The sequence below is a fragment of the Haliaeetus leucocephalus genome, unplaced genomic scaffold (genome assembly GCF_000737465.1).
Source record: "Haliaeetus leucocephalus isolate CR32 unplaced genomic scaffold, Haliaeetus_leucocephalus-4.0 Scaffold428, whole genome shotgun sequence".
Taxonomy (NCBI): Eukaryota; Metazoa; Chordata; class Aves; order Accipitriformes; family Accipitridae; genus Haliaeetus; species Haliaeetus leucocephalus.
In genome coordinates this window covers 5,800,029-5,814,661 of record NW_010972864.1, presented here as the reverse complement: position 1 = coordinate 5,814,661, position 14,633 = coordinate 5,800,029, and the positions used below count along the sequence as shown (strand labels likewise).

Sequence of the window (14,633 nt, the reverse complement as noted above, 5' to 3'; positions counted from 1 at the left end):
AAACCAGAATAAAAATATATATATGTCTGCACATCTCTCGCAGGTGCATCCTCTCCAGTATACTGCTCAGTCAATCAAGTTAACACAGAGTGTCATCAGTATGTACAGCATGTAAGGACTACAGTATTGATGCACTCACTCAGCCGTGAGTAGTGCTGCACAAAATCACTGAACATGGCAGGAATCATTTATTTTTGTGAAGGGAATCAGTCCTAATCTTGGAAACCTTGCAGCACTTGGCTTCTGTCTGCTTGACTTTGGGCATTAACCTTCAGAACACGAACATGATGGTGTTCTGGCAAATCTGGGGAAAAACGATACAAGAATAAATCTCTACAAATGGGAGTGCTTTGTGTTTCATAAATGGATCGAATGCAGGGTTGACAATGTAATACAAAATATTTAAAGATTAGAAATAGCAAATACCTGTCAGACTGTTTTATATGGAAAATGATATCTGATTCAAAAGATCTTAAAACATACAAATATGAATACTTGCCAATCAATACATTTGCAAGCATTAAAATTCTGGAATTAATCAGAATGGGCTGGGCTTAATACAGATCTCTCCTTTCCTCCTGTCTATTCTTCTGCAATCTTACTGTGGACTGTCTTTTTATAACTGTGATTTGTGTTATGATCTTGGGGGGGATTTATTAAAGTAATACTGTATCAACAAGGAACGTATTTCATATGAATTATCCCTGTAGGTTTATGAGCATGAATGACTGATGCCTTATAAGGTTTAAGTCTGTAACTTCAATTAATCTGTAAAATCTTTACAAAATGTTCACATAGCTAAATAAAAAAAAAAAAAAACCTCTGGAGAAAAAAAGAAATCGATATCACTCTATTCCTCTAAATAACACACTACACAACATAAAATACACCAAGCCACACAAAAGCTATTTCATCGATTAACCCCTTTTATAGTGCACTTCTTAAAAGACACATAAGCACTGTGCAATAACAAGCAAATTAGAACACTTGAAATCAAACAAAGAGAGGAAGCTGGTCAGATTTGCACTGAACCAAAGAAGAAAGCAGAAAGTCATGAAGAACAGCCTATACTTCACACATTTTTGAGACAGAAAATTCATACTAGTATTAAGCAAGAACAGCCAGACTTGTGGACAGAAAATTCCAAAATATTAATGTTTCTCCAAAATTCCCCAAAATTCCAGAAATGACCCTCAGTGCACAGTCCTGCCAAGCTCAGTGTCAAACCAGGTGATCCTTATTTAATAGTAATACCACTAAGACAGTAACAAATAGCCCACTAAAAATTAACCGAAAAGACAGCCAACTTCTGTGCTAACAGCATACCAATATAAGCACAACTCAAACTTTGTATTGTTGTGCCCCACAGCCTGATTTGCCTGATGAAGAGCAAAGAGAATATCCATCCTCAGTGTCATCCTCCCTAAACAAATGAGTAAGAGCCCAAACGATGCCTCATGTTCTCCTCCAGCCTTCTCCTGACCCTTCAAGACAATTTCCACTTCTACCAGGGACCACAGTCTTGTTGCCAGCATCCATAAGGAAATACCATTTTAATGATTTATACAGCCACTGTGACAAAGGTAGATTCTTTGCAAAGCCTCACAGTTGATTTTCAATGCTTTAGATTGAACTCCCATGAACGAGAGAAAGTGAGCAGCAGTGTATCCTCCATCAATGACATGTAGTCAGTGATTGTACACCTTAGGTGACACACACACTGCTGGAGCGAGGGCAGCGGTACCCAATCTTTATCAGGTGCACCACTTACCTTCTTTTGTGTTACAGCAAGGCCACTTGCAGGTCTTAAGCACACATTTATGCAACTGATCTGGCACTTCCAAGAAGCACAGGCCACCCCATGCTCCCAGAGCACTAATGCAAGACAGCACAGCTCATCCCAGCACTCCCCGGCCACTCAGAGCCACAAGAGCAGGGAACACAGCTGGGAGCAGTCAAATGTTGCTACCAGAACTATTTACTTTGAGGCATAGCCCACTTTTGAGCTAAAGGCTAAGCACCTCAACATGTGAGGATCAAGCACAAACCTTAAAGACACCATTTCCCTTTGACACACATTTGCTTTTCAGGGTTTCTTTCCGTAACATTCACTGTTTCACTGCCAGTCCCTCCCCCATCTCCTCCAGCTTCACAACGCAAGGAACCGATCACCATGCAGGGCCCACAGTCAAGTTTGGAAATCAGTCTGTATGGGATGACTTAAGCTGCCAGTAAAGCTACACACATATGGACACCTGAAATAGAGGTTGTAAAATGGAAAAAAAAATTAAAACCATGTGGGCATCAAAATCTAAGTCAAAGTTTTAATGCAAAGTACCAATGAATTATACTGCCCAGAGAATAGACGAATAATCTTCCCTATGCCTCTCTATCTTTTCATTTGTCAAAGGAAAGATATGAGGCAGGGGAGGAGGGTATAAAAACATCCAGTAAATAATCTTAACATTTGATTTGCAGGGTAGAGAGATGGCTGAGATTTCGCTCAGTCATCCTGTTTAGTGGGACATATTATTCCCAGCTAATCACAACAACTTTGTGTTAAATTCTCCTTTGAATTTAAAGCTGCAGGGTCTGAAATTTTGGATTGACAAGTCTTTGCAAGACAACACTAGGAGCAACCCAGCAGAGGGAGAAATTGCCGACTGATGCCTAGTTACTAGTAAAGCTAAACACCAGAAGGAGTTAAATATAAACCAAAGACACTCTGTGCGGTCTCTGCTGAGGACGAATATATAACTTCTCTACACTCAGCCTCAAGGATATTAATTTTAGGATACAAGACTACTGTAGGATAAGACAAGAATCTTGTATCCCAAGATTAATTCTACTTAGCTGGGAAGTCAATGGGATTACTCAAAGTGAAACACACACCAAACAGTTTGCTATATTGAGCTTTTAGTGCACCAAGCTAATTTAGCACTTTCCTAGTCACCATGACCAAATAAATCTCTAGTTTGGGCTCTTCTGGTGAAGGGAATAAACACAAAGTAGATGAGTCAAATTTGTAACTAGCACTTTAGAAAATGAGGAATTTTATAACTTATTCCAAAGAAAAATGGTTCCAGACCTGACTGTAGATACAGAAACAGTAACTAACACAAACTACATTGACAACTTTTACTGACACAGCCTTTTGCATCTCATCCATATTTAGAGATATATGACCTCCTAGCTGGGCTTCCTACAGATCTACAAGAAAGAGCCAATGATTCTACCAAATGATAAGGTGTCATTTTTACCAGAGAAAGTAAGAGATAAACACATATAGCACATATGATAGCTTACATCAAGTATATTTTTCTTTAATGAGACTCTAAGTTTACATTTCAAATGTGTTCAATCACTTAGTGCTAAATGCTTGAGTTAAAAAACCTGCAAGTTGTAAATTACTAGAAATGATCACTGTTGAAGTATTCTGTAAAACATTACTACCATCCTATCTGTACAGCACATAAATAAAAAAGGAGAGAAAGAAAATGAAAGTTCATGTGGTATACAAGTTAAACATTAAAAGCCCTCTTAAAATCACCACCAAAATATAGTACTTACATCCAGCCTTTCACAAGCAGATTTGCAAAGGACATCTGTGAATCTCTCGCACATAATGAGTATGGAGAATTCCCAATATTCCCATTCATAAAAATGAACCTGTGACCATCTGTTGAATAACACTGCCACGGTCATTATACAGGACTTGGCATAATTAATTTGTTCAATGAAATTATTTTTATTGCCAAAATCTTTAGGTAACCTATCAATCCATTTTCAACCAAAGAACTCAAAAATAACATAAAAAGATGAGTATTAAGAAAACACAAACTCTGAAGATAAATGGCAGAAGAAAAGCACCATGCAATTAAGAGTGATCTGATTCCAAGCAGTTTTTTTATAAAGAGGTGACAAGAGCAAGTCTCCTTCTTTTTTTCAGGGAGTTTATGCCCCTGCTAGAGTATAGCAGTGTGTTGGAGGTTTCATGAATACCATTATCTGTTCTTAAGAATAATCATTTCATATTTAGTTGATCTTAACACAGTAAAGACTTCTTCACCCATGTGACAAAATGGTTGACTCTCTTCAGTAAAAACTAATAAAGTCGTCTCTGAAGTAGGAATGAAAGGAAACAATATAGACTAAAAGGTAACTGAAGAGAGGGAAAAAATACATCCCCAAAAGAGCACCAGAAGCAAAATGCCTAGCTCTATGCTCTGATTTTACTGCTGCTTGGGATATTTTTTTATTATGTTTCTTTCCCACATTTTTTCAACTCAGAATGAAAAAATGCAGCATACAGATAAACCATTAATGCAGAAAACCACTTTCATTTGAGCTTAAATGCATGACATGCTGAGATTGTTAAAAATTAAGTTACTAACAACAAAGATATGTAACACTTGGTTGCATTAAGCAACATCGTCCCAGATTTCTATTTGTTCCATAAATGTCAAGTCTACATTCTGAAACTCATATCATGAAACATAACCTTTGAAATTTCACACATTATGGATCAGAAATGTAAAGCTATAGAATTCTTCTGTTCTGCCATGTGAAAAACACAAGCTACGATACACTGAGAAAAGTCTATTGCACAAAATAAATAACAACTCTACATCATGGTCATGGATCCCAAATTGGTAAAGATGAAACAGATTTGTAGTTTATCACTGATTCACTTAATACCACCATAAAATTCAGCCTTTGTCCTCTTTCTCACCCTCATTTTGTTAGTAAAATTTAGACAGCCTTTAATTCCCATATCTCTATTAAATTAAAATTTCTCAGTGGCAACCTGTTTCATGGATACACAGAGCAGTTAAAATAAAACAGTAAGCACCATAAATCATGAAGAATAAACACGTTATTATTTTCAGGATTCCACTACTTCTTATATTAAACATACATTAAAAGTACTCAGTTATAAACATGCAAACGTAAGATTAAAACAATAATAAAGATGTCCTATGGAAACAGCTACAAAGTACAAAGTGCCATTTCCAAAGCATAGAGCAAATTAATTTACTTTTAGCCAGACTTGCACACCAAACATAACATTACTATTGTTAAGTGTACACAACCAATCATTTGGACATGAAGAGTAGTGGTAGAACACTAGGCTAGAAGTTTGGAGACCTAGGGTTTATTTTCAAACTCTGCTAGTAACGTCTTGAACAAGCATCTATTCTTGTCCTATGCCATCCTCCTACCCTGTGACACTTACATCTGTATTTGGAACAAAAATAACTTCTTGCTGTGTATTTGTTCTTTAGGTCCCAGTAGTGGTCAGGGTCCTTCTGTACAACTACCATATACATTAACAACTGAACATTTATCTGTATATTAACCAACATTGAACTAAAGTGCTTGGACATTTGTGATGCAGAGACAGAGAGATGTGTGTATTTATGTGCGTTTCTGTACACCTGCAAGCCAGCACTATCTTCTACAGGATTACAATAATGCATTCACAGCTACAGTTGCTGCAGATCTGCAAAGTAAACATTTTTGTTGCTTTCCCAACCACAGAAACAAAAGAAGGACAAAAAAAGCATGTGATGTGTTCAATGTCTGTTCTGGCTTGCATGTGAAGGGGATGATGATGGCATATGCATCAACTCAGTGACACTTTTTTCCAAAGAGAAGAGTGTTGGTTTTTTTAAAATTGTTTGTATAGTATTAAACTAATGTCTATCAGCTGAAAAGTGCTTTATGGGGAAATCTGTTTCTTGGCACAACAAAGCATGTATAGGTAAGGAAACAGTTTGTAGAAAGCAGTTAAAACCAAACTAAAATAAAGATAGCAATGTCAATACAAAATCTTAAAACTGTAATCAACGTTTTACATTAGGTCAAATTTGCAAACATACTCTGCACAGGGTCCAAAGCATACAGTGGGGGCTTCAGGGCTAGACTACCATTCTCCAGATAAAAAGTTTTGTCATATTACTTCTCAGAGAAACAGGTGCACCAATTTACATTGCACCAATGTCAGCAGTTACAGCGTAATGCCTTTCTGCCAGACATCCTGTTTCAGCCTGGGTTCTGCCACATGCCCACACAGCCTGCACACACAGCCTTCTGGGCACCTAACCAACAGCTCCTGGAACAACATTTGTAGATAGCTGCTGGTCAGCATTTTGTAGGGGGCTTCCTAGAGCTCTGCAGAGTCGTGAGCTGTTCCAACTCGTGTCTTTCCCTGAAAAGCCCAACTATTTCGAGGATGCACTTCAAAATCAAGACACAATTCATTTTCACCTGGGTATAATTTCATGTTATAACTATTCAAATCAAAAGCTGTTCTTTTCATACGGCCCAGAAGAAGATATTCACTTAGACACCCACTACCACTGTATGGAAAAATCATGTAACATCATTGGGAAAGCTTGACTGGGACTCTCCTCTCCAGTGATGATATTTGTCATTAATACAGTAGCAATGACCAATCCAGCTTAAATAGTTCCCCAGGTTACTTAAAGAAAAACGTTATTAGACAAGTGCAATGCTTCGAACTAGGCCACTATCATCAGCTTGATTGTCTGAGACTTGGAACAAGCAACTGCATCCACAGAACAGAACAAAGAGAGCGCTTTTGACCTATATTTGGCAAGGAGATTCTACTACATAGCAGTGGTAGACTTAACCAAAGGTAATGTTCATGCCAGGACGTATTTTAAGCAAGGGACAGTCCTACGGTGAGGTAGAGGGGCAACTACACTTCAATGCGGTACAGTTCTAAAGTTGCTTTAAAATTCTTCTTAGTTATTTCTCAGAGTAAGAGATTCTGGAAAATACATTTATTAAAACAGAAAACATGCAGGAGCGCTGCAAAAAGCATGCTATGCAAACAACCCCAGAGGAAAAACAAACAAGCAGAATGCCCCAGCAACTGGGGGCTAGTTACTAAAAAGCAGTACAAAAAGAATACAGGGATTGTGTGGATTCCTGTCCCTTTCTTTCCATCACAGGTAAGGGCTGAGGACCATGGGGATGACCCAGAAGAAAGTCTCATAAACATTGTCTTGCGTCTTACCAAAGCACTGTGTTGAGCAGCTGGTACATGCTGCCCACGCATAGGGACCTTTAGAGGGACATACCGTGCAGCCTGCCTTCGGGCAATGCATGTACTCCCTGAAGAGCTCCTGCTGGAACTCTTGCTCTTCCAGCTTCTTTTCCCCATTATGCAGTCTCCCTGCCATAGTTTCTCTGTCCTCTTCCCTAGACTTGTCTTGGCAAACAGAAAATCAGTTTAGTTTATCATCTTCGAACTTCCATTTTCCTGAATGCATTTTGTAAATTCCACTGTCCCTTCCCATGTCTCTCTAGAAGTCAAAAAGCAACGTTTTCCTTGTTTTCCATGTGTTGACAGGAAAATGTGTCAAGAATCATCACTTATGTTGCCAGACATCTGATCAAATGCTTCAGCTAGGGAGCCAGAATTCTCCAACTGTGGCCTTGGTAAATTTGTAGCATCTGAAATGAAACATAAGAAAATGGTTAACAGAGACACTGAGAAACTGCAGCAAACTCTCTATACTGAGGAATTCAGTACAAAAAATACCTCTCAATTCACACTGGATTTTCAGAGCCTTTCAGGAAGACACCCTGTGCTCAAATTCTAAGTGATAAGGACATAATAATAATGATCTCCTCTGTCACCTTTGTTTCTTTGTGGGCAAGGAAGGGAAAAGAGGGCAGGCAAATATATTGGGCTTATATCAGAACATGTGAGTGAGTAGCTGCTCAAGTGAGTCAAAGGACAGACACCACAGACAGACTCATACTGTATTACTCTCTATGGACAGCAAAATGCTTCAACATAACCTGCATCTGGCTGCAGTCAAAGAAATAAGTCCTAAGTTGGACCTGGTGAGTTTGCTCTTGTTCTTCTCTCAAAGCAAGATAAGCAGTGTGCCTGAGCTGAAGACAGGAAAGCAAATCCACACCAGCATCAAGGGAGATCAGGATTCTACCTTCAGTGCCAACCTAGGCACTTGGACACCTGTGTCCTTAAAAAAAACAAAGAAATCTTGATAAACCAGACCCGTGAATTTGGGTAAATCAGGGATGAATTACACTGCTCACCAGTCTGCTCTGAAATTTAGTCTCCTGTTGCTTCAGCTTGTAGGTTGGTTTCTAATAATAATTACATTGTGCTAGAAAAGTCAGCCTGAAACGCTATTTGGAGCTGTACAGGTCTAATGTCCTATAATTCAGAAGCAACACATGAGCCAAACCATAACTTCCCCATAGCTCTCTTACTGCTTGGGGCCTGACAGCATCTACTGGAAAAAAAGGGGGGTGGACTTGCCACTTCTACTTTAAGAACAAATTATATGAATGGGTGCCTTCCTTCTCCATAAAAAACTGCATCTACCCACTTTACGAATAAAATAGTGGCACATATATGAACCCAGCCACCAAGCATGCAGACAAAGCCCAAAGTTAAGAAAAAACAAAACAAACCACGGCAGCAACATACCTTGTGTAGACTCCCTTATTTCCTGAGCTTCTCTCCTCCCAAACCCACTTGGCTGCTGTCTCTGGAGTTTCTGTCTCTACAAAGAGAGCTGGATGCCCAGCACAGTCTCAGACATGTCCTGGTCTGTATTCAGATCCTGAGTCTGAATGGAGTAGCCTTCTCTTCTCCCAAAAGAAAATTTATGGGTACCCTTCTTGGTGCTGATTCCAAAGTGCCAAAAGTGAGGCAGGATTTTCTTCCATGTCTGGGAGGTCTACTATCATCCCAGACATCGTTATAGTGCATCTTCAAGTTCTTTATCCTCTCTTGGTACTGCCCCAGGAAACAACTGGTACACTGATGGACAAGGTGCTCTTATACTTGGCTATCACAGTCCAACAGACACTAAAACCACCTCAAGGTCCTGGATATTCACACATGCTCAGTGTTACCTACGTGAGGCCAGTTTGCAGATACGATCGTTTCTTCTGAGAAATGTTCCAAGAACATCTTGATAGATACAGACAAATCTGTACACAGTGAAGACTTCCAAACAAATTATCACCTCAAGTCAATGGAACAGAAACCGGACCAGAGAGGAGCATGGTAGATACTATGCCATGACTTGATGTCCGTACTGGAGTTAGCCTTGTCCAGAGCAAGAATAATTCACACACTAGTGTGACCATGTACCACTGCTAGCAGATGCAGATGTAGTTCAGTACTTTCCCAGGAAGAGGTCCTTACATGGGTCTGCATGCCAAAACTCTCAAGTGTGAAAATGAGGTAAATCAGTATGGAACTGATCAGTACTGATAGGAAATCAGCGTGTGACAGCATGCCATAAACCTTCGTTTCAAAGGTACTAGATCAGCAACAGATGGGCACACATACCCAAACACTTCCAACAGCAAAAGGGAAACAGAAACCTGTAAAATCTGCCATCAGAAAGCCAAGCATAAAAGGCAGCTCTACACCATAGATGCTTTTGTCTAAACCCTCATGAATGGGGAACTATTTTGTTGGACATTACTCTCAGATACTGTACAAGAGCAAAACTGGAACTCCCTCAAAAATGAGACAGAAGCATGAAACATGCTCAGTGGTAAAACACTCAAAACCTTTCTCCCAACAAGGACACTATGGCAGGTGGTGAAGCTAGAAAGCTTTCAGACCAAAATGGCAGCCCAGCCTTTGAAAGGTGAGGAGATAAGGTCTGAACTGTGACACAGACATTGTGAGAGTCCACTGCAACTGCAAACCTCCTTAGCCCCTGCAGAGTACCCCAGATCCACCACTACCTGAGAGAAATCAAGACCAAGAGCCAGGGTTCAGAAAATGCCCTTTCCTCCAAGCTCCTAGCATAGCTCAAGAAATGCAGTGTTGTGACTAATTTGATTCATGAGAACATCCTAACATGCAGGCTGTTACAAGGAAAGTTGAGATTGCTTTTTGCAATCTAAACCCAGGAATATACCTCTGGAATTCATTAAAAATCAAATCATATGTAAATCCAGCATATAATACTTTAAAGAGAATTGCAAATGACTGGAGTGGTTAACAAGTAGATAAGGCCAGGCTGGATGGGGCTTTGAGCAACCTGGTCTAGTGGAAGGTGTCCCTGTCCATGGCAGGGAGGTTGGAACTAGATGATCCTTAAGGTCACGTCCAAGCCAAATCATTCTATGATTCTATGATAAGCAGTGGAGGAAATCTAGTTCTAGCTCAGATTTTCAAGCAATACTGCAGATTAACAATTTGCATCTCACTTTAATTTTAATGGATTACAAAACAAATACACACAAGATCAAGTTAATGTGAAGAACCCACTGTTTTTAAATAAATTGAGTAGGAAACTGTTTGAAAGACTATCCTGTAGGTTTTCATTCTGTGAAAACTGTTTAGTAATAGAAAAAAAGCCATACCTAGGGAAGACCCCATTATCACATACACACAATATATATATGTTTATATATTATAAACACTTGCTGAGAGCATGATGATGGCTCATATTCTGTTACTTTAGCATGGAACTGGTAAGTTAGTATCAATCTGAGGAGCCTTGCATACAACTGTCCAACCAAAGTTTCTTGTGCATTCAAAGGTACTACAGGTTGTTCTTTGTACAAATTTTAGGTACTATGTATCCATAAAAGCAATAGAAAGATTGGAAAGTGAAAGAATAAATTTTCAACAGCAATTTTATAAATAAAATCACTGTTAAAGCTTATTCACCTCTGCTACAATATCAAATTAAATCAAATCTGCAGCATGTATATGGCAGTAGCCAACAACTGAAACTTTAGAGAAAACAAAGCAAAAATCCTCTACTATTCCACAATACAAATGTCCACTTGTCTAATACTGTACATAAAGGAAACATTTTACTGATAGCTGTAATAATACTCTCATACTCTGAAGTACAGGATGTAATTACCATCAACTTAATTAAAACTAATTTCTTTTTATCGATTATTTAACTTTCTGATGTTGCTTTAACCCTATTGCCTTAGGGAATGTTTTCAAAGATTTCCATCAATGTTTTGACTTTTTATATTAATTAATCTATTCTGATTAATTTGCCCTTTTAAAAATTATTCTTAATGCTATACATCTGCTAAGTGACAAATGGTAGAGTTTAAACAGTTACACAAGTTCAAATGTTTGTAGCTTTGCTCTTTTTTCCCCCTTCTTCCCCTTTGCCCACTCCCTCCACCCCTAAGAAAGTTCATGTATTGCAAAAGACACGTATAGAAGAGTTTCCAAAAAGTTACTTTTTCACAACTATCCACAGTGTTAGTGAGCTGCTTTGTGCCCACTGTTCAATTTTCCTGATGAAACAGATGTGATACCCCAATCTAACAATCCTTTCCAGGCCCCAAAGCCTCTAAGTACATGATAACCTTATATGAATGATAAAGGTCTATGAATTTTAGTGGATTTAAACTCAAACTGCATGAAAGACTTAAGTGTTTTGAGGAGATGTGGAAAGGCTTTGCTTAACTTAAGTCTAAATCAACAACTCAGCAATAAACTACCCCATGAAATACTAGACCTCCGTTAACCATAACTAAGAGAGCAGTTATGAGAAAAATTAAAACAACATCATCTCATTACACTAACACTTTAGAAAAGTTGTATTTCATTTTTTATAGTCTTTACAGGACTAAAATAATTCCTACATACTCGAAATTGAGAGGAGATAATGATAATTTGGGGGGATTTACAATTTTTCAGTTTTTCTTTTTCATTTGCTCAGCTGTAAGCTGAACTAATTTGGCACTGTTGGAAAATAATTTTCACATTGTTATGCTTTCAGTTACTATCTGGCTTTCAATAATTAGCTACTTTACCAAGCTTTACTACTTATCATGCAACCTAAATCATCCAAATCATAAGTTAATCAAAAACCAGAAACTACTCCACTTTTATACACTGTAGTGTCAAATAGAGTATGAAAGAAAAATTACTTAACAGACGATAAAGAAAAACTGAACAGCAAGTATACCCAGGTTCTTACCTATCTGCAGAACTTCTTTCAAAATCTTTTTTTATTTATTTTAAGCCTCACATAAAATTTCCAACACAAATGCTTACATAGGAAAAGCAGGGATGTGATAATATAAACAATTCTGCTTACTTGAAAGGCACTTAAAAAACCCATCAAACTCACAATAAATAGCAGGACTGCACCCTCGGTTAAAAAAAAAAGAAGAAAAAAACCCCAGCAATACATCACCACTAAACAAAGCACTAAAAATCCTCAGAAACGCCTTGAAATTCTGCTGAGATCTTATTCGTATAAGACTGACATGCATGCTGAAGGGAAGCCAATTGATTATCAGTCAATACAAGCTTACCTGCTTAAGTGCTTTCTTTGTGTGCTGCTGGAAGGAAGATACTAGCTTGCTTTGCACTGGTGCATTAGTAAGGCTTGAATCACGATTGGAAGACATTTCTTCAGATGTCTGCTTTGGGCAAACTTTATAAAAAGAAAAAAAAAAATCAGAATACTGTTATGGGGGTTATCTTCCCTTTATCTTGGAAAGTCCTGAGGACAGAAAAAAAAAAAAAAGGCAAGTGCCTGGAAAACAAAAAGCTCGCTCTGAGAAATTCAACTAATCTTGAGGTCCAGATGAGCTGAAAATCCAGCCATACTCTAAATAATTTAATTGTGTCACAAATATTTGTACCCCATCATACCCTTTCTATGCAGTTCTGGAGGCCTTGCATATTTTGCCTTTCAGGTCCTGAGAGGTAACTGAAATAGTTTAACTATGGTTTTCACACAGAAGCTAGACAAAAATTATCTTCCTCACCAAGACATTTTTAGTGGATTATTATGTGTCTAAATGTGTATTTATACAAGAGACACTGATGACCCTGTGTTCTAGAAATATTTATAAATACGTAACTTCATGCCAGATTGTAATGGCTTCTTAGGAGCCAGATTCATTTATTTTATAAGTACTTCTTGGTAAAGCTAAGATCTCACACTTTCCTGTTTAATGAGTAGACTGGAATGATCTGCAAAGAGGAATTCTGGTCTCTCAGGTAATACACACTGCTGCTTGTCAGCCTTCTAAATAATACATGTTTTAATGAACAAATACTACAGTACTTGCACTAAACAGCCTCTTGAATACATGTTGTGTGACACACAGAAAAAGTCTCCTGGTTAAAAATAAAAGGAAATACGATTAATTGTTTTAAAAAACCAGCTTTATTACAGAGATATGAAAGCTGTGAAAATAGCTGGAGGATCCTATTAGCCTTGGTAGTCAGCAAGCTTCACTAAAAGGGCTGCAAAAACCTTTCCACTCTTAATACCTTGCATTACTATTACTCTCACTAGTGTCCTAAGACAGCCCAGCTAAAAAAGCTTTAGCATGGATCCAGAAATTAAGCAGCTTTTTTTCCATTCTCCTCTGCTGACTCAGTTCAAGTCTGTCTTCCAGCGCTGCTCAAAGCTGGTTTGACATACCTTTATAATGCTCTGCAGCTGTATACGGTTTTCCAAGGATTGCCATACTTCGTACACCTACCAGAATACTTTGAAGACACTCAAAGCAGCTGCAGAGACACGTGCCAGAAATAATTTTAGCCCAATGTTTCTGTTTGCCTATGGTTTTCTCATCCCATCCTTCAGTGGGATGAGCAGACACCTGAAGTAGCATTCTAACTCCCTTGCCTTTAGCAACGTTTCATAGAAGAAATATTGTAATGATTTTTTCTTTGTGTTCGTAAGAAAAAGATAGAATAGAGACAATTTAGTTATCAATAATTAATGGCCACCATAAGATGCATGTGAAATTAAACATTTGCTTTCACACTGAAAGAAAAAAAACAACTTACCTCACAGAGAATACACTCTGTTTTATGGTATTGGCATTATGTCAAGATAATTTTCATATTAGATAAAAATTTTCATTAGCAGATAAGACAAATCCTATTTTGTCACAAGATTTATAACTGATATTTGTCACTTTTTTCCCTTATACTTGAAGGATTTGTCAAAATAAATGAAGAAGCTGCAACACAAAACAGGTTCTGAGTTTACAGCGTCTGGCTGAGGTGGAGTTAATTTTCCCCGTAGCAGCCCTCACAAAGCTGTGCTTGTATCTGTAGCTAGAAAGGTGTTGGTAACACACCAGTGTTTTGGCTACTGCTGAGCAGCGCTCACACAGCATCACGCTGTCTGTCCAACATTCCCCCCTCACCAACAGGCTGGGAGGGTGAGCAAGATCTTGGGAGGGGACGTAGCCAGGACAGCTGACCCAAACTGACCAAAGGGATATTCCAGACCATGTGACATCTGCTTAGCAATAAAAGCTAGGAGAAAGGAGGAGGATTACAATGTTTGTCTTTCGGAGCAACCGCTATGCGTACTGAAGGCCTGCTTCCTGGGAAGTGGCTGGACATCGCATGCTGATGGGGAGCAGAGAATCAATCTTTTGTTTTCCTTTGCTTCTGCATGCAGCCTTTGCTTTTCTTTACTAAAATTCCTTTATCTTGACCCACAAGTTTTTTTCCATCTAATTTTCTCCCCTCCCCATCCTGCTGAGTGGAGTGACAAAGCAGCTTGGTGGGCACCAGGCATCCAGCCACGGTCAACCCACCACAGTCCTTTTTGGCACCCAATGTGGGGCATGAGGAATTT

The 14,633-nt window shown here is 38.5% G+C and overlaps 1 protein-coding gene across 1 annotated transcript in view; it reads right to left on the bottom strand.

Moving 5' to 3' along the window:
* The window catches only part of ASXL3 (additional sex combs like transcriptional regulator 3), a 105,946-nt gene that overhangs the window by 46,490 nt on the left and 44,823 nt on the right, over positions 1-14,633 (bottom strand). The window contains exon 4 of the mRNA XM_010574367.1: positions 12,334-12,455. Within this exon, the coding sequence (XP_010572669.1) occupies positions 12,334-12,455 (122 nt within the window). The remainder of the gene's footprint in view (positions 1-12,333; positions 12,456-14,633) is intronic.